This window comes from Bos javanicus, chromosome 11, assembly GCF_032452875.1.
Source record: "Bos javanicus breed banteng chromosome 11, ARS-OSU_banteng_1.0, whole genome shotgun sequence".
Classification (NCBI taxonomy): domain Eukaryota; kingdom Metazoa; phylum Chordata; class Mammalia; order Artiodactyla; family Bovidae; genus Bos; species Bos javanicus.
Genome location: NC_083878.1, coordinates 11,062,849 through 11,087,165, shown reverse-complemented (window position 1 = coordinate 11,087,165; position 24,317 = coordinate 11,062,849). Strand labels below are relative to the sequence as shown.

The following is a 24,317-nucleotide window of genomic DNA, read 5'->3' as shown; positions in this document are numbered from 1 at the left end:
ATTTACCAACATAATTTTGCACTTGAGTTTTCTCATATACACAAAAAAACTCACTTTAAAAGACCAATTAAGTAGATAAATCTCTAGCAAATATGACCAAGAAAAAGGAATTAGAAATTATCAGGCAAATTTAACTCAAGAAGATTTTTTAAAATTACGTGAGTACGGTATATAAAATCTAGGTGATATAAATTTTTTCTAGTATTATATGAAATTTGCCCCCTAATTGAGAAAAACTTTGACTAGGCCAAAGAACTTGAAAGATTGTTCAGATCTACTTTTCTACTTTGAAAGATACCTGATCTGGATCCCCCCCTTTTTTTTCTTATTGTTGCATCAAATCAGCAAAGAGCAGATTTTATTTAAAATGATTGTACACAGAAAAATATGGAAAGTTTTCCAAACTCCCCAAAACTGTCATATGTTAAAACTGTCATATGTGGCAGTCCTCAGAACTGCCACAGCTTTTACATGGTTGAGCCTATGAGATGCTTTTTTCCTCTAGTATATAAAGAGGTTTTGTTTTTGGGGGGAGGGTGGTGTATTACTTTCTGGTGTTACCTTTTCCTTCTCCATGGGATCAAATCACATCATTATTCCAGATGCTCACGTTCAAGTTCTCATCACTGGGGATGAGGACCTCTCAGACAAAAACCAAGAAAAGGAGATCTACACTAAAAAGGCAGTGACCAAGATTGCTGGCTCTGAAGAAAAAGAATCTTTGGAGAAAGATACCACAGGTAGAGGTATCACTCATTTTCTTCTGGCCTTCTAAAATGAATATATCAGTAAATAGAAAAGTGTTATCGAGTTGTCTTCAACCCTGCTCCATCTTGTCCATGTCTGAAATAGAATATTAGCTGCAGCTTTTGGTATGCACTGGCAGGTGAAATCAACGTTTTTAAAGCTCTTTGAGATATTTTTGGAAAACTTTGTGTATATTGTACACAAATTAATCTGACTGCCATAAATTCACATAATGGATTTTAAAAAACATTTCTGATAAAAGTTTTTGGTGCCATGAGATGCTAGCTCTTTAATAACATTGTCATACATAGGCTTTTGTTCTTCAGGAATTTAACTTGTTTACTTCCTAACTACCTACTCAGTTAAAACACTTCAGTAGGACTGTACTAATTAAATATGCCTATTCAAGTGTGTTTAAGTTAGGATTAGCTTTAGCTCTCAGAGATCAAAACAAAACAAAAAGACTAGTTGATAGAAAGAAGAGATAAAGCAGGTAACAAAGCTCTTTCTCTCCCGTTGCTTCAATGTTTTAGCCTCCATTCTCATACTGTAGCCATCAGACCCATATTCCAGGTGGTAGAAAGGAAAACAGGAAAAGAAAAAAGTATATTTCTTCCTTTAAATACGTCTCAAAATGTAAATGTATCATTCCCCTCCCATCCTGTTAGCCAGAGTTATTCACATGGTCACACCAACCTGTGATGCTAGGGAGGCTGGGGAATATAATCTCTCTTCTCATAAACATATGCCCAGCTAAGTCAGGTTCTATTTCAGAGGCAGAGGAAAATCAATTTCAGAAGGCAGCTGGTAGTTTCTGCCACAGTTATAAATATTGAAACATATTTTGGAGTATAATTAGCCACTTCTCTTTTTTGTGTGTATTGCTTCTATTTCAGAACTTATATGTATTCTGAGCAGAACTTCAAAAATTTACCCCCTTTTTTGCTGTAGCTAAATCAGTGCTTCAAAAAAAGTTTTGATCATGTTAATCTCCACATCAAAAAGTTTTCATTGCCCTTACAAATTAAAAATAAACCTCTTTAGCCTAGTCTTTCAGAATAGTAGAATTGGCTCCCAAACAACTTTTCAGTGCTTACAAATTCTATAATCAAATAAATTATATAATTGTTCTTTCTTAGATGTTGAGTTACTTTCCTGATTCCATTTTTTTCATATGTAGTCCCCTTTCCCTAAGATGTCTTTCTCTTTCACTCTCAGTGTTTACCCATCTTAACTGTCTTCTCACTCTACTGAAAGTGAAAAGTGAAAGTCGCTCAGTCGTGTCCATCTCTTTGCAACCCCATGGACTGTACAGTCCATGGAATTCTCTAGGCCAGAATACTGGAGTGGGTAGCCTTTCCCTTCTCCAGGGGATCTTCCCAACCCAGGGTAGATGCTTGAAAAGTATTTTAAAATACGTTTTGTCAACTTACAGTCTTCTTTTTCCTATCTTAGGTTCCAGTACTGCTGCTCCTTCACAGCACTCAACTCAAGACACAAAGACTGATAGTCTGCCAGACGCTAAAGCCATTAAACAGAAAGAGGAGATCCATAGTAAGAGGAAGGTTCCTAAGGAAGCCTGGTCAGAAGAAAAGAAAGCCTTACAGATAGATATTGCAGGTAATGGGATTGGGTGGTGGGGTAGGAGCTATAAGAGAGAGAGAGCATGTGTGCCCCCAAACACCAATGTCCACATGTTTCCACTTAATTTTGGTGAGCATTGTTCAGTCACTAAGTCATGTCTGACTTTGCAGCCTTGTGAACTACAGCACGCCAAGCACCCCTGTCCTTCACTGTCTCCTGGAGTTTGCTTGAATCATGTCCATTTATTTGGTGATGCTATCTAACCATCACACCCTCTGCTGCCCCCTTCTCCTTTTGCCTTCAGTCTTTCGCAGCATCAGGGTCTTTTCCAGTGAGTTGGCTCTGCATATCAGGTGGCCAGAGTATTGGAGTTTCAGCTTCAGCATCAGTGCTTCAGTGAATATTCAGGGTTGGTTTTCTTTAGGGTTGACTGGGTTGATCTTCTTGCAGTTCAACGGACTCTCAAGTTCTCCAGCATTACAGTTTGAAAGCATCAATTTTTCAGTGCTCCGCCTTCTTTATAGTCCAGGTCGTTAGCTGCTCAGTCATGTCTGACTCTTTGTGACCCCATGGACTGTTGCCTGCCAAATTCTTCTGTCCATAGAATTCCTCAGGCAAGAGTACGGGAGTAGGTTGCTATTCCCTTCTCCAGGGTATCTTTCTGGGATCAAACCTGGGTCTCTGTATCACAAACAGGTTCTTTACCATCTGAACCACAAGGGAAGCCCCACATCCATACATGACTATTGGAAAAACCATAGCTTTGACTAGAAGGACCTTTGTGGCCAAAGCAATATCTCTGGGTTTTAATATGCTGTCTGGGATTGTCATAGCTTTTCTTCCAAGGAGCAAGTGTCTTCACTCAACTCTTTCACTCTCATCAAGAGTCTCTTTAGTTCTTCTTTGCTTTCTGCCATTAGAGTGGTATCATCTGCGTGGAGGGAGGTGTGAAGATACTTCACAAAAAAGGAATTTTCCTGGGCTGTAAAACATGTAAAGAGTTGGCATTTTTGAAAATATTATCCATTTAATTACTGATGATAAAAGTGAAGTCTCAGGTTTCTTTGCTGAAAATGAGGTTAATAATACCTCTCTATCAAGTTTATAAGAGAGAGAAAAAAAGAGGTAAAGCATATCTTATAATACTCCACACATAGCAGGCAGTGATAGATAGCAGCTGCTGTTACAATCCCAATAACCAGAGTGCCCTCCTCAAGGTCATACAGCCAGATTGTGGCAGAATCCAACCTAGAATCTGGGTCTTTTGACCCTGAGTCTCTTGAAGTATTACCATGCCAGTCTGGGCTCTAGGCACACAGCATGAATCCTTTATACAGGCAGTGAATTTTCTGAATCTGTATATAAACCATTCTTTTTTTTTTTATGGAAAGGAAAGTTTGCTTTCTTTTGGAGGCTAGCAGACTAGGGGGAGGGTGGGTGAGACTTACGTCCAAAGGCTGACTCCCCCACTGACAACCAGTGGGTAAGAGCTTTTAAAGGCAAGTTTCAGGGTGTATACGTGGAAGGAGGGGACTACATGCAGAAACTGCAGTCAGCTCTGACAGTCGTCTTGAAATTGGTCATGCAGTGGTCACACAGCATCATCTTGACTATTTTAAGTATAGTTAGTCTTCAATACCAGGGTCAGTTTGTTCCCATTTCTTTGAGGCCAGTTCTCAGAATTGTGGCAGCTTATTTCATGGATACAGTCCAGTCATCATGTAGTTAACTTCTTCCACCTTCCATCGCTGTGGAAAGGGGAGGCCAGGGTGATGGCCTTGTAGTCCAGGAAAGGCTTGGGGACTGCCCGCTCTTGCCATATAAAGAATTAAATGTGAATACTATTTCTAAATGGAATGCAGATATTTTGAAAGTACTTCAAATCTTTTTTTCCCCTCCTTTTCAGAATCCAGATGTCATTCGGAATTTGAGAACACCACCCATTCTGTGTTCAGGTCAGCTAAGTTTTACTTTCATCATCCAGTGCACCTGTCAAGTGACCAAGATTTTTGCCATGAATCCTTAGGAAGAAGTGTTTTCATGAGGCATTCTTGGAAAGATTTCTTTCAACATCATCCAGACAAACAAAGAGAATACACTTGTCTTCCTTCCCCTTGTCAACATATGGAAAAGACAAAGACAGATTATACCAGAATAGAGAGCCTCAGTATCAACGTAAACTTGGAAAACAAGGAACTGAAGCGTGCTACTCAAAGTCAGGCTAGAGATTTTCCAAAATCTGACAAACAAATTAATGATCTAAAAAGGGATCCTAAGGCCGCCCCAGAGCTAACAAGTGAGCACACTGTGAGTTTGAATGAACTCTGGAACAGATACCAGGAACGGCAGAAGCAGCAGAAACCTGAGGTCAGTGCCAAGAAGGAACTTTCCTTGGTGGAGCGACTTGATCGTTTGGCTAAACTTCTTCAGCATCCCATCACACATTCTCTTCAGCCCTCAGAAAGTACACAGGATGACAGCAGAGGGGAACAAGATGCTAAGGAATGGAGTGATAAACAGCAGCAGCAGAAAAACAAGCTTCAGAAAAAGAAACGGTATAAAAGCCTGGAGAAATGCCATAAAAACACAGGTGATCTTAAAAAAAATAAGATTCTTTCTGCTCATCAAGCTGGGAGGCCCAATCAGATTAAAATTGAGCAGTTTAAGTTTGATAAATACATTCTGAGAAAACATCCAGGTTTTCGTTATATAAATAACACTTCTTCAGATTCTAGACACTCAGAGGATAGTGAGCTGCTCACAGATACGACCACCAACATCCTTTCTACCACCACTTCTCCTGTGGAATCAGATATATTGACCCAAACAGATAAGGAAATGACTTTGCATGAGAGGAGCAGCTCAATTTCCACCATTGACACTGCCCGATTGATCCATGCTTTTGGCCATGAAAGAGTTTGTTTGTCACCCAGGCGAATTAAATTATACAGCAGTATCACCGACCACCAGAGGAGATACCTTGAGAAGCGGAGCAAGAAAAACAGGAAAGCTTTGAATACAGGTTATCCCCAAATTACTTCAGAGCACACCAGAAGGAAACACATCCAGGTACATGGCTACAAATTCCATCTGGCAATGTGACTGCCTTTTTCATGGACTTCTTTAGTTAAGCTTTGCACACAGGTGAAAAAAAGCCAATTGCCCTTTCCTCCCTATAATATTTCTTACCAACTGGAAAAGAGTGAGAAAGTGTAGCACAGTGCTATTGTGAGTTGTCATTCTTTTCATCAACACTCATTTACAAATTACCCTTTGGATGAAAGGCTTTGCTGCTAAATGCTTCAGAATCTGCAGTGTATACCCTTGGGACAGGGGAACTTCAAGTTTAGAATGACCTTCATTCTGAACAATATTGCCTGCTTTTTTTTTGCCTGTTGATTTTCTTTATTCATTCCTCCCTATCTTTTAAGAAATCTTGACGTTCTTTTAAGCACACATATACATACACACATATATATATAAGTAATATGATATGATTTTTTTAAGTTGATGAAGAATTGGAATGATAGAAAGTTAGATTGAAGCCAGGGTGGAGTGAGCTACAACATGATTTTTAAAACAAATGAGTGAATAATTAAGAGTAATGGGAAGACAAGTTGATACCTTGTGGATATGGTTCCTAAAAATGAGTCACAAATTTTGCTTTATGTTTTCTACTAGTTAATATTGGTAGAATTTTGTGATCAGTTGCATAACTCTAATAGAAAAACAAAAATTTCAAGAGCAGTACAGATATCTCTGGTTCTAAAGACTTAAGAGAAATTTAATCTGTCCTTAAGAAAGCATTGTGGTGTAACAAAATCCTCTACGGAGTCCTTACAATATGTTCTCAGTAACAATAGTCATATGAGGCTAATATGGCCTTAATTTAGAGAATTCCATAAAGGCAGATTTTACAGGGTCAGTAAATGCAAACCATCACTTTAACCCAAGATAAAATTTATTTGGAGATGTGCTCTCCAAATAAGGATACTTGCAAAGTGGTTCATTGGAATATGAACCTTTTAAAGTTTGTTTTGTCTATGTTTTACAATACATAAATACAGCAATAATACATAACTTGTAAGTATCTAATAATTTCTGCTCAGAAATATTTAATCAGTAGAACCCAATAATTCAAACAATTTGGAGACCACTAGTCTAGTGGGAAGAAGGCACAAAACATTCAGACATTTACCATAAATATTATTTCTCATCATTGAGTTTTTGGTAGGTATTTAATGACAGTACTTACATGTATAAATAGTACCATAAGATTTTTTTTTAAGTAAGCAAAGAATAGGGAAAGACAGGATTGAGGCATTTTGTTCCATAAGGAGATGGGGGAAAGGATGCAGATAGAGCATTTTGGGAGGGATAGTGTAGTAAAACATAAAGCATGAAGTCTACAGTTGATCATTTTGCGTGGACAGTTCCATGGCGCCAAATACATTCACAGTGTTTTACAACTATCACCATGCCTAATCCCAGAATTTTTCATCACCCAGGAGAAACCTCATTAAGCAGTCACTCCCTTTTCTCCTTCCTACCAGTCCCTGACAACCACAGAAGTCTACTTCGTGTTTCTGAACTTTCCTACTCAGGTTATTTCATTTAATTGGAATCACATCATATGTGATCTTTGTGTCAGGCTTCTTTGACTTTAGGATAATCTTCTGAGATTTCTCCATGTCCTAGCATCTGTCAGTAGTTCATTGCTTTTTATGGCTGAATAATAATACTTGTTTAGACGACATTTTATTTATCCATCCATTCATGGACATTTGAGTTGTTTCTGCCGTTTGGCTATTGTGAATAGACCTAACATGAACATTTGTGTACAAGTTTTTAAACACCTACATACAGTTCTTTCGGGTATATACGTAGGAGTTGGAAATACTACTGGGTTGTCCAGAAAGTTCATTCAGGTTTTTCCCTAAGAGGTTATGGAAAAACTTGAACTTTCTGGCCAACCCAATAATTTTAAGCTTATTCTGAAACCTTCAAACTGTTTTCCACAGTGGCTACCTCATTTGACATACCCACCAACAATTTCTAAGGGTTCCAGCTTCTCCACATTCACCAACACTCTACCTTTTTTTGCCATCCCAGTAGGTACCAAGTTGTATCTCATACTCACAGTCATTTTCATTGTGGTTTGTTTTGCCTTTCCCTTTCCCAAAACGACTAATGATGTTAAAGTACCTTTTTATGTACTCGATCATTTTTAGATCTTCCTTAGAAAAACATCTATTCAGGTCTTTGTCCACTTTTTAATTGTCCTTTATGTTTTTGAGTTGTAAGAGTTCTTTATATATTCTGGATTGTGCAAGCTTATCAGGTGTGTAATCTGCAAATATGTGTTTTCTACTTACTTACCGTTCCTTGCTGCGTAGCATTTATGTTTGATGAAGCCCCAGTGTGCCTGTCGTTTCTTTTGTTGCTTGTGCTTTTGGTGCCAAATGCAGAGTCATGAGGATCTGTCCATTTATTTTTTTTCAAGAATTTTATACTTTTAGTTCTTTCACTTGCATCTTGGATGTATACTGAGTTAATTTATGGTATGAGGTAGGGGTCAAACAGACTTCCTTGGTAGCTCAACTGGTAAAGAATCCGCCTGCAATGCAGGAGACCCTGATTAGACTCCTGGGTCAGGCAGTTCCCCTGGAGAAGGGACAGGCTACCCGCTCCAGTATTCTTGGGCTTCCCTGGCGGCTCAGATGGTAAAGAATCCGCCTGCATTGCAGGAGACCTGGGTTTGATCCCTAGGTTGGGAAGATCCTATGGAGGAGGGCATGGCAACCCACTCCAGTATTCTCGCCTGGAGAATCTCCAGTAACAGAGGAGCCTGGCGGGCTATGGTCTATAGGGTTGCAAAGAGTCAGACATGACTGAGCAGCTAAGCACAGCACAGAAACCAAATATCATCCTTTTCCACATAGATATCCAGTTGTCCCAGCACCAGTTGTCAAGACTGTTCTTTACTTATTGAATGTCCTGACACCATTGACCACAGATGTGAGGGTTTATTTCTAGGGTCTCAATTCTGTTCCTTTGATCTACATGCATATCTATGTCATTACCACACTTATTTGATTACTGTAGTTTTGGTAGTAAGTTTTGGGGTTTTTAAAAAGTATTTATTTATTTGTTTTTATTGGGCTGCCTTGGGTCTTAGTTGTGGCAAGCAGGATCTTCGTCGTGTCACGCAGGGTCCTTTGTTGCAGAGCACAGGCATCAGTGGTTTTGGTGCTTAACTTGCTTCACAGCATGTGGGATCTTTGTTCCCTGACCAGGGATTGAACCCACATCGCCTGTATTGGAAGGCTGATTCTCAACCACTGGGCTGCCAGTAAATTTTAAAATTGAGAAATGTTAGCCTCACAACTTTTTTTTTTTTTTTAATGACACTTTTGGCCAGTCGGGGTCTTATGTCTCCATGTGAGTTTTAGGATCAGCTTTTTTATTTCTGCTGAAAATGTCATTGTGATTTTGATATTAATTGCATTTAATAGGTAGTTTGCTTTAGGGCTTAATGCCATCCTAATGATACTGTCTTCCAATCCAGGAATACAGAATATCTTTTGATTTATTTATATCTTTAATGTCTTCCAGCAGTGTTTTGTAGTTGTCAATGTACAAGTGTTATAAATTATTTTTCTTCCAGTTTGATTGATATATAATTGACATATCTGTTTGAGTACAGCATAATAACTTATCTTTTATTTGTTGTTCTTTAGTTGCTAAGTCATGTCTGACTCTTTGTGATCCCATGGACTGCAACAGGCCAGGCTCCTCTGTCCTCTACTGTCTCCTGGAGTTTGCTCATGTTCCCATCCATTGAGTCGGTGATTCTGTCTAACCATCTCATCCTCTGCTCTTCTCTCCTCTTGCCTTCAATCTTTCACAACATCAGGGTCTTTTCCAGTGAGTCAGCTCTACGCATCAAGTGGCCAAAGAATTGGAGCTTCAGCACCAGTCCTTCCAATGAATATCCAGGTTTCCTTTGGATTGACTGATTTGATCTCCTTGCAGTCCGAGAAACTCTCAAGAATCTTCTCCAGCACCACAGTTCAAAAGCATCAATTGTTTGGCACTCAGCCTTCTTTATAGCCCAATTCTCACATCCATACATGACTACTGGAAAAACCGTAGCTTTGACTGTATGGACCTTTATAGGCAAAGTGATGGCTCTGTTTTATAATACACTGTCTAGGTTTGTCAAAGCTTTTCTTCCAAGGAGCAATTGTCTTTTAATTTCATGGCTGCAGTCACCATCCGCAGTGATTTTGGAGCCAAGACAAGAAAATTGGTCACTGTTTCCACTTTTTCCCCTTCTATTTGTCATGAAGTAATGGAATCAGATGCCATGATTGTGGTTTTTTTAATGTTGAGTTTTAAGCCAGCTTTTTAACTCTCTTTCACCTTCATCAAGAGGCTCTTTAGTTCTTCTTCTCTTTCTGCCATTAGGGTATTCTCATCTGCACATCTAAGGTTGTTATTACTTCTGGCAGTTTTGATTCCAGCTTGTGATTCATCCAGCCTGGCATTTCACATGATGTATACATCATGAAATGATTATCACAGTAAGTTTAGTGAACATCCATCACCTCATATAGATAGAAAATAAAAGAAATAGAAAAAGATATTTTCCTTGTGATAAGAATTCTTATGCTTCCATACCTTGCCTATTCTAAATGATGCTTCAGTGAATGTAGTAGTGGAGTTATCTCTTCAAATTAGTGTTTCTGTTTTCTTTTGAAAAATAGCCATAGGTTAATTGTTGGGTCATGTGGTAGTTCTGCTTTTAATTTTGAGGGGAGCCTCCATGTTCTCCATAACGGCTGCACCAGTTCCATCCCCACCAGTAGTGCATGAGCATCCTGTTTTCTCTGCATCCTTTTCCACATTGTTTTTTGTTGTATTTTGCTGTCATTCTGACATGTTAGATGATATCCCATTGTACTTCTGCTTTTTACTTTACTGATGATTAGTGATGTTGAGCATCTTTTCATGTGCTTCTTGGCCATCTGCATGTCTTCTTTGCAAAAATGTCTATTCAGATCCTTTGCCTATTTTCAAAATCAGGTTTAGTTTTTTTGTGTTGAGTTGTACGAGTTCTTTATATATTGTGCTTACTTACCCCTTCTCTAATAAATTGCTTGCAGTTATCTTCTCCCATTCAGTAGATGGCCTATTCTTTTTCTTGATGGTTCCCTTTACTATGGAAAAGCTCTTTATTTTGATGTAGTCCCATTTGTTTATTTTTGGTTTTGTTTCCCACGCCTGAGAAGATACATCCAAGAAAAAGCACTGAGGCCAACCAGCGTCACATAGGTTCCTGCCTGTGTTTTCTTCAGGAAGTTTAGTCTTTTCTTGGTTGTAGTTTCAGTTCCTACATTTGTCTTTAATCCATTTTGAATTTATTTTTGTGGCTGGTATAGTTCAGTGATATTAAATACATACCACCTTATGCTTCACCCCTAGCAACCACTATTCTACTCTCTGTGTCTTAAGAATTTGACTACACTAGTTACCTCATGTAAGTGGAATACGGTGTTTATCCTTAAGTAGCAAGTTTATTTCCCTTAGCATCTCCTCAAGGATCATCAGTGTTGTACCATCTGACAGGATTGTCTGTTTAAAAAAGAGCCTGACTAATGCTGCAGTTTGTGTGTGCCACATTTGTTCATTCATCCAGCAGTAGATCCTTGCGTTGCTTCTGCCTTTAGACTGTTGTGAATGGTGATGCTGTGGACATGGGTGTACTAATGTCCGTTCGAGACCCTGCTTTCAGTTTTGTGGCTATATATCCAGAAGTGGAGAGGTTCAGTTATGTGGTAATCCTGTTTGTAACTGTTTGAGGAACTACTCTACTGTTTTCCACAGTAGCTGCACCATTTATAGCCCCACTAATGAGACAGAACAGTTCACTTTCTCCACATCTGTGCCAACACTTATTTTCTGTTTCTTTAATAGTGGCGTCCTAAGAAGTATGAAGTGATATCTTACAGTTTTGCTTTGCATTTCTTTCATGGTTACTGATATTGAACATCTTTTTACATGCTTCTTGACCATTCATATATCATCTTTGGAAAAATGTCTGTCCAAATACTTGGTCCATTCTTGAATCATGTTATTTATTTTTTGGTCATTGAGTTGTTGAAGTTCTGTATATATTCTGAGTATTAACCTTTTATCACATACATGATTTATAAATTTTTCTCCCAACCAGTGAGTTGCCTTTTCACCTTTTTTAATTGTGTTCTTTGATGCACAGAAATTTTTAATATTGATGCAATGCCAATTGTTGACTTTTACTTTTGCTTCATATGCTTTTGAAATCATTACCAAGTCCAGTGCCACGAAACTTTCCCCTAACGTGTTCTTCCAAGAATTTTATGGTTTTAGGTATTTATTTCATTTCAAGGTAATTTTTGTATATGCTATAAAGTAAGGTTCCAACTTCATTCTTTGTAAGAGTGTGTGGATATCCAGTTTTCCCAGCACTATTTGTTAAGAAAATTACTCTTTTCCCATTGAGTGATCTTGGCCCCTTGTCAAGGGTCAGAGATCCTTTGATCATAGATCATTTGACCATATGGCACAAAGGTTTATTTTTGTCTATTCTAGTCCATTGATTTACTTGTCCTTATGCCAGTATTTCACTGTTGTATTACTGTTTTGAAATTGGGAAGTATGGATCCTCCAACTTTGTTGTTCTTTTCCAAAATTGTCTTGGTTCTTCAGTGTTTCTTATCATTTCTAGTGATTTCTTAAAGGTTTCGATTTTTTTTCATTGGTATATGATTTCTTTGAGTTTTTTTGCTAATTCAGCAGCCTTGTAACTAACAGATATGCTTAAGCCACTGTCTCAAATGTATCACTGTCAGAAATGAAGTTAGTATCTGTTGACTCCACTATTATAGGAAGAATTAAGAAGTTGGTTGTGCTTGCCCTACTTCTCCCCACATACAGCACACTTCCCCCAATGTACCAATATTTATTTTGTGAATTTTATGTTTATTCTGGAAGTATTATTCCTGTATTGATTGGCTTTATTTTCAAGAAGTATAACATTTTTCTTTCATATTATAAGCAAAATCACTGTATGTTTTTTAAAAGCATCGGTATTTGTTACAAGTCTTTTCAATATAACTGAGTATTAATTTAAATAATTTTATTGTTTGGATAGATTTTTCAGTAGTTTTTTAGCAGTGAACATGTCTTCAGTTCTAGCAAATTTGAGATTATCATTCTGTCACCTTTGTATAGGAATAGCAACTTGTTTGGGTATAAAACTTTTAAACAGTTTTTTAGAATATTTATTGATTTGGCTGTCTCAGGTCTTAGTTGCAGCACACGGATCTTCATTGTACAGTGTGGCACATGGACTCTAGATGTGGCGTTCAGGCTTAGTGCTATGTGGCATATGGGATCTTAGTTCCCTCCCAGGAATCGAACCCACCTCCCTTGTGTTGCAAGGCAGATTCTTAACCACTGGGCCACCAGGGAAGTCCCAGTAATAATCTTTTATTCAGAGCTCAGTTAATTTTGTTCCCCCTTTTCTGGGTGCATATGTGTAATGTATCTGGTGCCAGATGCAACCGTATTTCTTTCCCTGTGTTGGATCCTGGATTTTCAAAATTTGTCAGGTTTTTAAAATTTATTTTCTTACTTTCCCAGGGTGTGTCTCATTGCTGGTCAAAAAATAAAATTTATGTACCTCACAATTCATCGGAGAAGGCAATGGCACCCCACTCCAGTACTCTTGCCTGGAAAATCCCATGGACGGAGGGACCTGGTAGGCTGCAGTCCATGGGGTCGCTAGGAGTCGGATATGACTGAGCGACTTCACTTTCACTTTTCACTTTCATGCATTGGAGAAGGAAATGGCAACCCACTCCAGTGTTCTTGCCTGGAGAATCCCAGGGACGGGGAGCCTGGTGGGCTGCCGTCTGTGGGTTCGCACAGAGTCGGACACGACTGAAGCGACTTAGCAGGAGTAGCAGCAGCACAATTCATTCTTTTTTTTAATTATTTATGTTTTTATCTCTGCTGGGTCTTTGTTGCTGTACAGGCTTTTCTCTAGTTGTGGCGAGTTGGAGTTGCTGTCTAGTTGCCGTGCATGGGCTTCTCTTTTTGATAGCTTCACTTGTTGAGCACAGGCTCTCGGGCTCATGGTTTCAGTAGCTACAGCACATGGGCTCAGTATTTGTATCCAGGATTCTGTAATTATGGTGCACAGGCTTAGTTGCCCTGAGGCCTGTGGGATCTTCCTGGACCAGGGATCAAACCAGTGTCCCTGCATTGGCAGGCGGACTCTTCACCACTGAGCCACCAGGGAAGCCCTACAATTCATTCTTTTAAAGGGCAGCCATCACCGCTAATTCCAGAACGTTCTTCTCATACAAAAAGAAACTCCGTGCCCATTAACAGTCGTTTCCTAGCCTCCCCTTAATTTTTTCAGGGTTCATTTTGTAGCATGAGTCAGTTGGTGTTTACTATGGCCAAACAGTATTTCATATGCATGTACAACACGTTTATTCATGAGTTGTTGGACGTTTGGATTGTTTCTGCTCTTTTGGCCATTATGAAAAATGCTTTAGTGAACATTAATGTATAAGTTTTTGTGTCCACATGTTTCCTCAGTTTTCTTAGGTGTGTATATACCTAGGAGTACAATTGCTAAATCATGTAGTAACTCTGTTTAAGCTTTTGAGTAACTGCCAAAGTGTTTTCGAAAGTGGCTGCACCATTTTGCATCTGCATCTAGTGGCTGCACCTAGATTTTATTCCAGTTTTTCTACATCTTCATCAACACTTGTTTTCTGTCATTTGATAATAGCCATCTTATGGATGTAAAGAGTTATGTCACTGTGATTTTAATTTGCATTTGCCTAACAGCTACTGATATTGAACATTTTTTCATATGCCTAATGGCCATTTGTATATATCTTCTTTAGAGAAATATCTATGTAGATCCTTGGCCCATTTTAAAATTGAGTTATTTGTCATTTTATTACTATTTCTTGTCTACTCTGAATACAAGTCCCTATGTTTTCCAAACATGTCCTTACACTCTGTGACTTGCTTTTCACTTTCTTGATGGTATTATTTGTGGTACAGAAGTTTTAATTTTGACAAAACCATTCAGTTTATCTGTTATTTCTTTTGTCCCTGATTCTTTTCGTATAATATCTAAAACTGCTATATAACCCATGGTTACAAAATATTTACTCTTTTTTGTTTCTTCTAAAAGTTTCATAATTTTAGTTCTTACTTTTAGTTTGATGAATAATTTTTGCATGTGGTGTTGAGGCAGTACAATTTCATTCTTTTGCCTGTAGATATCCAGTTGTCTTAGTACCATTTGTTGCAAAGACTATTCTTTCCTCCATTGAATTGTCTGGGCACCCTTGGCCAAAACCAGTTGATCATAAAGGAAAAAAAATTTTTTTTATGATAAAGTTATAAATGTAAGGGTTAATTTCTGGACACTGAACCTATGTCTCTCTTTATTCCACTACAACACTGTCTAATTAGTGTGAATCTTCCAACTTTCTTTTTTCCTTTTCAAGCGTATTATTTTGGGGTCATTTTAAATTTAGGAATTTTCAGATCAGCTTGTCATTTTCTGCCCAAAAGAAGAAACTAGACAACTTGAATCTTGGGGAGGGATTACATTGAAACTGTAGAAGAATTTAGGGAATATTGTTACTCTAATGATATTAAATCTTCTAATCCATGAACATGGGATGTCTTTCTACTTACTTAGGTCATCTTTAATTTCTTTCGATGATGTTTGTAGTTTCCACTTCTTTGTAGTTTGGTACTTCTTTTGTTAAAAGTATATTGAATATTTTATTTTTTATTCTTTTTAATAACCAACATAACTAGTTTTCTGAAGTTCAATTTGGGACTTTTCCTTGTTAGTGTAGACTAACAAGTATTAACAAGCAAAGAACTGACTCATTGAAAAAGACCCTGATGCTGGGAAAGATTGCGGGCAGGAAGAGAAGGGGATGACAGAGGATGAGATGGTTGGATGGCATCACCAACTAAATGGACATGAGTTTGAGCAAGCTCCAGGAGTTAGTGATGGACAGGGAAGCCTGGGATGCTGCAGTCCATGGGGTCACACAGAGTCGAACATGACTGAGCAGCTGAACTAGTACAGGAATCTACTGATTTTTTTGTATTTATCTTGGTCACTGCAACTTTGTTGAACTTGTTTATAAGTTTGAGTATGTTTGAGTTGTGTGTGTTCATTGGTGTTTTCTATGTAGAATAGTGTGTCATCTGCAAATAGAGATTGTTTTCCTTCTTCCTTTCCAAAATGTCATTTTTCTGTTTTTGTTGCCTAGTTGCCCTTGCTAGAATCTCCAGTACTATCTAGAATAGAAGTGGTAAGATTGAGTATCCTCATCTTATCCCTGATTTTAGGGAGAAATCTTTCTGGTCATTAAAGATGATGTTTACTCTGAGATTTTTATAAATGCTCTTTGTCAGACTGAGGAAATTCTCTTCTATTCCTATTTTGTTTAGTGTTTGTTTGTTTGTTTGTTTTACTTTTTGGCCATACTACAGAGCATGCCTGATCTTAGTTCCCCAGCTAGTCTAATCTGTACCTCCTGCAGTAAAAAGGCAGAGTCTTAACCACTGGACCACCAGGGAAGTCCCTGTTGAGTGTTTTTATTATGGAAGGGTTTTGGGTTTTGCCATAGGATTTTTCTATGTATAATGAAATGATCATATGTTTTCTTTCTTTATTAATATGTGTATTACATTGACTGATAATCATATATGAAACCAACCTTGCCTTCCCTCGATAAATCCCTTTTGGTTTTGATGTATAATTCTTCTGTGTTGCTGGATTCAGTTTCCTAGTATTTTGTTGAAGATTTTCCTTCTCTATTGCTAAGGGGGTACTGGTCTGTAGTTTTATTATATCTTAGCCTTTTTTTCTGAAGGTAATACTGTCCTCATAGGATGAATTGGGAAGTGATCCTCCTTGTTTTTTCTTCTTTTTGGCTGTGCTGGGTCTTCAGTGCCGCACAGGGTTTCTCTCATTGTGGCAAGCAGGGGCTACTCTCTAGGTGCAGTACGTGGGCTTCTCATTGCAGTAGCTTCTTGTTGCAGTAGCTTCTCATTGCAGAGCACAAGCCCTGGAGTGTGTGTCCTTCAGTAGTTGGGACACGTGGGCTCAGAAGTTTTGGTTCCTGGGCTCTAGAACACAGGCTCAATAGTTGTGACACACAGGCTTAGTAGCTCCACAACATGTGGGATGTTCCTGGATCAGGAATCAAACCCGTGTCTCCTGCATTAGCAGGCAGATTCTTTACCACTGAATCACCAAGGAAGCCCTCTTGTTTTGAAGTTGTTTAAGTTTGTGAGTAGTTACTGTTAATTCTACTTTAAATGGTTTTTTTTAGAATTTACCAGTGAAATAGGCTTGGGCTTTTCTTTGTTGGATGTTTTCTGATTACTGACTCAGTCTCTTTCCTTATTATAGTTCTGTTCAGATTTTCTGTTTTTACTTGAGTCAGTTTTGGTAGGTTGTTTTTCTGAGAAATTGTTTCATCGAGGTTATCTAATTTGTTGACATATAATTGTTCATAATATTCCCTTATGGTCCTTTTTAATTTCTGTGTGATTGATAGTAACACCCCCTGGTTCATTCTTAATTTATAATGATTTACATTTTCTCTTTTTTTCCCCTTGGTGAGTCTAGCTAAAATTTGTCCAGCTTTTTGGATCTTTGCAAAGAACAAACTTTTGATTTCTTTTATTTTCTCTCTTTTTTTTTTTTTTTTTGATTCTCTGATTCATTTTTTTTTTCTTTTTAAGATTTATTTATGGCTGTGCTGGGTCTTCTCCAGTTGCAGCTAGTGAGAGCTACTTTCCAGCTGTGCTGCGTGGGCTTCTCACTGCAGTGGTTTCTCTTGTTGTGGGGCACGGGCTCTAGGCGGGTGGCATTCATTAGTTGTGGCTCTGGGCTCTAGAGCACAGGCTCAGTAGCTGTGGCACACAGGCTTAGTGGCTCCATGGCATGTGGGGTCTTCCCGAACCAGGGTTTGAACCATGACTCCTGCATTGGCAGGCAGATTCTTTACTGCTGAGCCATCAGGGAGGCCCGTGATTCATATATTTTCATTCTGATCTACATAATTTCCTTCATTTTGCCTGCTTTGGATTTTATTTGCTCTTCTTTTTCTGTTTTCTTAAGATTGAAGATGAGGTTATCGATTTGAAATCTTGCTTCTTTTAATATATACATTTAGAGGTACAAATTTCTATAAGCTCTGCCTTCACTGCATCCTGTAAGTTTGGTTACGTTTTGCTTTCATTTTCATTCATCTCAAAGTATTTTCTAATTGCCCTTGGTGATTTTGTCTTTGAACGTTGGCAGTTAAGAGTGTGTTGTTTAATTTCTATTATTTCTAAAATTTTCAGAGTTCCTTTTTGATTTCTAATTTCATTCCATTGTGGTCAGAGAACATATTAATACTGTGTATGATTTGTAAATGTATTGTGACTATTTTGACCTAGAATATGGTCTCTTCTAGAGAACATTAAATATGCTCTCAAGAAGAATGTATATTCTGCTTCCGTTGGTTGGAGTATTATGTATATGTCTCTAGATCTACTTGATTTATAGTGTCATTCAAGCCTTCAATTTCCTTATTGGCCAGTCAAATTTTTCTATCCATTTTGAAAGTGTTATATTGCAGTCTCTAGCTATTACTGTTGAATTGTCTTTGTCTCCCTGTATTTCTGTCCCTTTTGCTTTATGTATTCCAGATATTAATTTTTTTCTGGTACCAAGTAACTGTATCCCTTGTACATTCAGATTTACTTTTAATTTCAGCAAAAACTTTAAAAAACTGTATCCTAGAGTGCTTTTTCCTTTCTTCTCAACCTGTTTGCTGTCTTACAAGTGAGTGTTGGGGCCAGTGCCACATATAGAATCCTCTTCTTGCATTCTAGTTATTTTCATTCCCTTCATCTTTTTCTATGCATTTCAGGAGACCTTTTAAAACTGTACTCTGCTCCACTGGCTAAGTTTTCTTTATTTTTTAAAATCAAATTTGTTTTATTTTGCATAAATTAATTCTGCAATGATATAACGACATAATTACTGTCTTCAGTTTTTTCCTTTGATGCCTGGCATTGATTTTCCAACATATGGCATATATTCATTAACTTTTTATTGAATTGTGTTAATTTTGTCAACAACCCGTTAATCTCCCCTTGTTTTCCCAGCTTATCTTGGATCTATTTCATTAAGTCCATGTTCTTTTTAACTTTTCTCTAAAGTGAAAATGCAGGTTCTTTTTCTTTTATTTATTTATTTTCAATTGCACTGGGTCTTTGTTGCTGGGCACCGACACTCTAGCTGCAGCAAGTGGGAGCTTACTCTGTGTTGTGGTACACTGGCTTACCGTGGTGGCTTCTCTCATTGTGGAGCACGGTCTCGAGACGCAGGGGCTCAGTAGTTGTGAACTGTGGGCCGTAGAGCACATGGGCTCAGTAATTGCAGCACTCTAGCTTAGTTGCTCCACAGCATGTGGAATCTTCCCAGATCAGGAATTGAACCCATGTGCCCTGCACTGGCAGGCGGATTCTTATCCACTGTACCGCAAGGGAAGTCCCCAATTCTTTATTGACTAAAATGGGTAAACCTTCTGGCAAAGTAAATTCTTCCCCCCTTTTTTGTTCTCCTTTCTTCCACTTTAATGCTATAGAATATTTTCATATTATATCTTCTCTTTTTTTCAGATTACCTTTGTCTCTAAACAGTTTTGTGAAAACCATTTATTTGATCCCACATAATGTGGTTAAACTCTTTCTGACTGGCTTATTACCTGTTTACAAGATACTGAGTCCCCTTCCTAGGACATGAACCTGAAGGTTGGTTATATATGGCTTGTTTTTTTTTTTTTTTTTTGCCTTTCAGAGTTTGGGAAAGGCAGAAAGATAGTAAGTGATTTTAGGATTCTGAACAGCTTTAGCAGGTGATATTTTTCTCTGCCATTGTTTTGAAACATAAACGGATGGCCACTTTTCTACGTGTGGAGGTGAGAAAATACCTGGTTCTATAGGACGCGCCCTTGAGTTTTGCTGCTGTTTTACATAAAGTCAGCTGGGAGCTGCTTTCATAGCATTGTTGTGTTTTGTGTGGGCAGTGATACAGCAGAGGCCTTATTTTTTTCTAGCAAATTTTAGTAATGAAACTAAAGACTTGATTTTAGACTTAAGAGGTTATTTCCTATCCCTTTTTCTGATTTCTTCCTGGCCAAAGAGGGTATACAGTAAACCATTCTGGCTAGGACAGAAGAAGCTATGTTTTCACTGGGAACGTGTCTCCCCTTGGAAGACATGTTCTTTTTCCTGGGCCACTTATTATAATCAGTCCCTTTTCTGTGAGATAGTTTTAATTCAGTGACTCACCTTTTACCCTTCTGTATGATCCTTTGTGTAGGAAGAGCTTTGTGGTGGCATCAGTTGAGTCTGTTCCCTGGATTCTGAATACTTTTTTCAATTTTTGATGGTTTTTGTTTGTGTATTTCAGTTATGAAAGAGGTTCAATAAGCCTGTCTCTGTGCTATCATATTTTCCAAAATCCATTATCTGTTTTCTTAGGATTTTTTTTTCCTCTCTCTCTTTCGTATTCACTTTCTTCTTTTTCTGTAGGCTCCTTCTCAACTAAAACTGTGCTTATCATAGACTATAGTGGAGGACTTGCCTGTCATGATAGCTTTTGTTGATGCTTCAGCCACGTTACATCTTTCTCTTCTCTTTAGTAACAACTATTTTTGTCAAAAAAGATATTTTATTACTTTTGAATATAAAAGTAAAAAGATAACTAAATATAAAGAGTTTAATACATAAAATATAAAGACATTGGAAATGAACCATAATTCTCACCATCCTGAAATAGTCATGATCAACATTTTCATAAATAAGCTTCCAGGTTTATATTTTATGTTGCACACACCTACTGCTTACCCTGGATCTGCTTGATCGGCATTCTAATGAAGCTAAATATCAAATGAAGAAACCTGCGTGACAGCATAAAATGAGACCTTTATTACTGTCCAATTAAATGTTTATCACTGTTTCTTACATTTTTGTAAAGCCGGCTGATTTCATATTAGTCTTCACAATCATTTTCATATATGGAGAGAAACAATGGTCCAAAAAAAATGAAACCATACTATGTATGTTGTTTTGAAACTCTACACTTAATATATCATAGACATCTTTCTATGCCAATAAATAAAGATTTATTAGTCATTTTTAATAGCTTTATGAGTTCCATTGTATACATACAATAGTTTTAAGGGTTTTTTTTGCACTTTATCATAATTTTCACTTTGGTGGGTAGTCTTGGTACATCTTTATGAATTTTTCTTTCCTAGAGATATATTTCTAAACATAGAATTTCTGGGTTACCAAGTACGTACATGAAAAATGTTTATTCCACACTACTAAATGATCCTCTTAAAATGTTGATTCAATACCTGCCAGTAGCATTCTTGTTAATATTTGCCATATAGGCCAGAAATACGGTATCTATCCTGACTGATATTTCTTTCATCACACCTGCTGCTAAGTCGCTTCAGTCGTGTCTGACTCTGTGTGACCCCATAGACGGCAGCCCACCAGGCTCCCCCATCCCTGGGATTCTCCAGGCAAAAACACTGGTTGCCATTTCCTTCTCCAGTGAATGAAAGTGAAAAGTGAAAGTGAAGTCGCTCAGTAGTGTCCGACTCTTAGCGACCCCATGGAGCCCACCAGGCTCCTCCATCCATGGGATTTTCCAGGCAAGAGTACTGGAGTGGGGTGCCATTGCCTTCTCCACACCTACTGAATTTTTATTTTCTTTTCTGTATTTCTTTTTTGAATTGCCTATCTTATCTTTAAACCAGGTGTCCTTAGATATGCTAATGCTTTTTTTCCCCTGAACATGTGTATCCAGGACATGTACATGTGAGGGTTTAAGAGTCAACAGAAGGGAGTAAGTTCAAGTGCCTGCTTGTCCTTCCCCTCTTCCTTCGATGGCACCTGCTCTTTCTCTGACTCGCTCTCTGTGCGTGTCTGACGTGTCTGTGCAGGCTCTCCCCACACTCTGTAATCGATGCTGCAGTGCATTTGCATTCTGTCTACCTCGGTGTTCTTCCTCTCTGCCTCCGTGCACCCACATTCTGTTCACTTGTGCTGTCCTCTACCCCACTTCATGCCGTCTATTGTCTCACCGTCTCTGCTGCGTATCTCTTGTGAAAGCTTCTCCTTTCCTTCTCTCTCTCTCTTTCATGTTCTTGCTGTGCTTGCCTGCTCTCTCGCTCTCTGTTTTTTCTTTCTTTTCCCCTCTCTCACTGTCTGGTTGTATATTGGGGTTAAAGAAAAGGAATAGTTTACTACTGTCAGCACAAAAGAAGTCACATTCAGTTTTTGTTTATGAAGAAAAAGCTAAAGTTGAATGATTTTTCTGTATTTGTCACCCCTCATTGTTTCCAGTTGCCCACGTTACCAGCAGTTGGGCACATGAGCAACGTTAACCACCAAGGAGACACCCACAAGAGAATAAAATGATAGCCTTAGTAGTGTGTAAATGTTCACTGGTGTTTCTTACATTTTTATAAAACAGGCTAATATCATATCACTCTTCACAGTCACACATATGTGGAGAGAAACAACAGTCAAAGGCAGTATCTTTGAACCCAAGGATAAATTTCATTATGTGTTAAGAGATAAAAAGCAAGCTGTCAAACACATGTATTTATATAGCTGGAACAAAAATACTAGGTTATTTTAAGATTGTGGGTTTATACATTTTTTCTTTTTAATTTTTCACTTTAAAACAAGAATCAAGTATTTTCTAATATGAAACCATAAAAAAAATTTTGTGGCACTAACTAAAAAGTGACCTCAGCCAGACTGAGCAAACAAAACATTAGTTAAGAGCTGGAAAACAGAATTCTTAAGCTTCTCATTGTGTTTTAGTTTCTGCCTAAAGTGCCCATTTGAATTCCAATCTAGACATCATAAATCCTTCGAGAAGCAGAGTGAAAGAATAGAATTAGAAAAGTACTATATACACAGTTTTTATGCCAAAATAAAATAAAATTTTAACTTCAGCTGCCAAAGATTGAGTTAAAATATACTCTTGGTTCATGGCGTCTCTTTTAAAAACTTGGTTCCCACATCCCATCCTCATTCCTCTCCTCCTATATGCAACTGGCCTTGTTATGTAAATATCGTTTGACTTAGAAGAGTTCTTACAAAATATGTATTCTGTAGTTGTCATGTATTTTCAGCTTATATAAAATGTATATCATTATTTTTGTTATTTTCACTAAGCATTGTATTTTTAAGATGCATCTACATTGCTATTCATACATCTAATTCAGGTTTCTGATCATTGCACAGCCCTCCATTGAGTGCCTCTACTGGTTTACCTTTCCCTGTAAGTAACACCCATGTTGTCATCAATTCCCAACAATGCAAAACACCAGCGGTGCACATCCGCGTTCATATTGCCTTATGGACCTTGTGAGGCTGTCTTTGGCACATAAATCCAGAAGTGGAATTCTTGGATCATAAATTACATGTATACATAATTTTCTGCATTAATACCAAAGTACTTTCTAGTCTGTATTTCTACCTGCAGTGCATGAAAATTCCTTTATTTTGAGTTTTTGGTCAATAATTTATAGCTTTGCCAGATTAGAAATACAAGTTTTTATACCATTGAAAGGTGAGGGATTTTTTGGTCATTTTTAATTAAATGTTACTTTTTGTGAGAGTCTACCCTATCTCCACTCTGTAATTTCCAAGGGAAGAAAGTCTGTCAGAGACTGCCAGAATTACTGCTGTGCTTACAACCAGAATGAATTCATATGTTCATCCAAACATAATATGAAATGTGACAAAGTACAAGGATGGAATATTTTAATTGTTTTTATCAGATTTTGATATATAACAGATAAAATAGCAGTATTTAATAGCAGTATTAACAGTGCTGATTTAAGATATCTATATAAAACTTTATTCCTAAAACACAGCATTCACATTTGTTCCAAATGCCCGTGGAATGTTTACAAAGATTAACTGTACACTTAGGCAAAATGTTGATAAATCCCCAAAGTAGATTACTAACTAAGCTTATATTCTCTAAGCACAATACAGTAAGGTTGGTATTTAACGGCTGTAACTTTTTTAAGGAAACATTTTAAAATATTCTAAACTTTTGGGCTATGGGATAACTAAAAATTGAGATTGTAGAATTTTTTTTTCATTAATGAGAGTAAAAGCAATATCCAGATATTATAGGATGTGACTAAACCTATATTTACAGGAAAATATAGAGCCTTTAATATTTTAGTTGAGCAGATTCAACTAGGAAGTAATTAAGTAAGCATTCTAAAAATTAGTCCCCCAGCTTGATCAATATAACCAAGATCTGGCTCTTAAAAAAAAAAGACTAAATCTTTAGTTATTGTGACCATAGGAAAAGGGTCAATGTTAATAGGTTGGAAGGATGTAACTCCAGTCAAAGATGTGGATTTCTTAAAGAAGATTACTATGTGCAACTTTAGGCTGATATATTTTAAAACCTAAATTAAATGGATGATTTTCTAAGAAAATAAGTAGATCATTAACAACAAATTAAAAGACCATCAGTAAATCTATAGACCTTCCTACCCCTAACTATGTGCCCTCCAGAAATTTTGTACAAATATATGTGCTCACCAAAAGTATGAGGGAATGTTTCTTCATTCCTTTGCCAGCTTTGAGTAGTATCAGTCCTTCTAATTTTGTTAATCTTATGTGTGAAAAAACTCATTGCTTTAAATTACATTTTTAAATATTAGATTTCAGAGGTTGCTTGTTACATTTCTTATTTTGAGAATTAACTTCCTATATACTTGGCACATTTTTCTCTGAAGAATTTTTGTTAATTGTTGAGCAATAATTAT

At 37.5% G+C, this 24,317-nt stretch overlaps 1 protein-coding gene across 5 annotated transcripts in view; it reads left to right on the top strand.

The window, feature by feature from the left end:
• ALMS1 (ALMS1 centrosome and basal body associated protein) overlaps positions 1-24,317 on the top strand; it is a 189,712-nt gene that overhangs the window by 145,609 nt on the left and 19,786 nt on the right. For 4 of the 5 annotated variants that reach the window (XM_061431900.1, XM_061431899.1, XM_061431896.1 and 1 more), the window contains 3 exons: positions 603-746; positions 2,203-2,367; positions 4,238-5,400. In XM_061431900.1, the coding sequence (XP_061287884.1) occupies positions 603-746; positions 2,203-2,367; positions 4,238-5,400 (1,472 nt within the window). The remainder of the gene's footprint in view (positions 1-602; positions 747-2,202; positions 2,368-4,237; positions 5,401-24,317) is intronic. The other variant, XM_061431897.1, reaches the window with a different exon arrangement.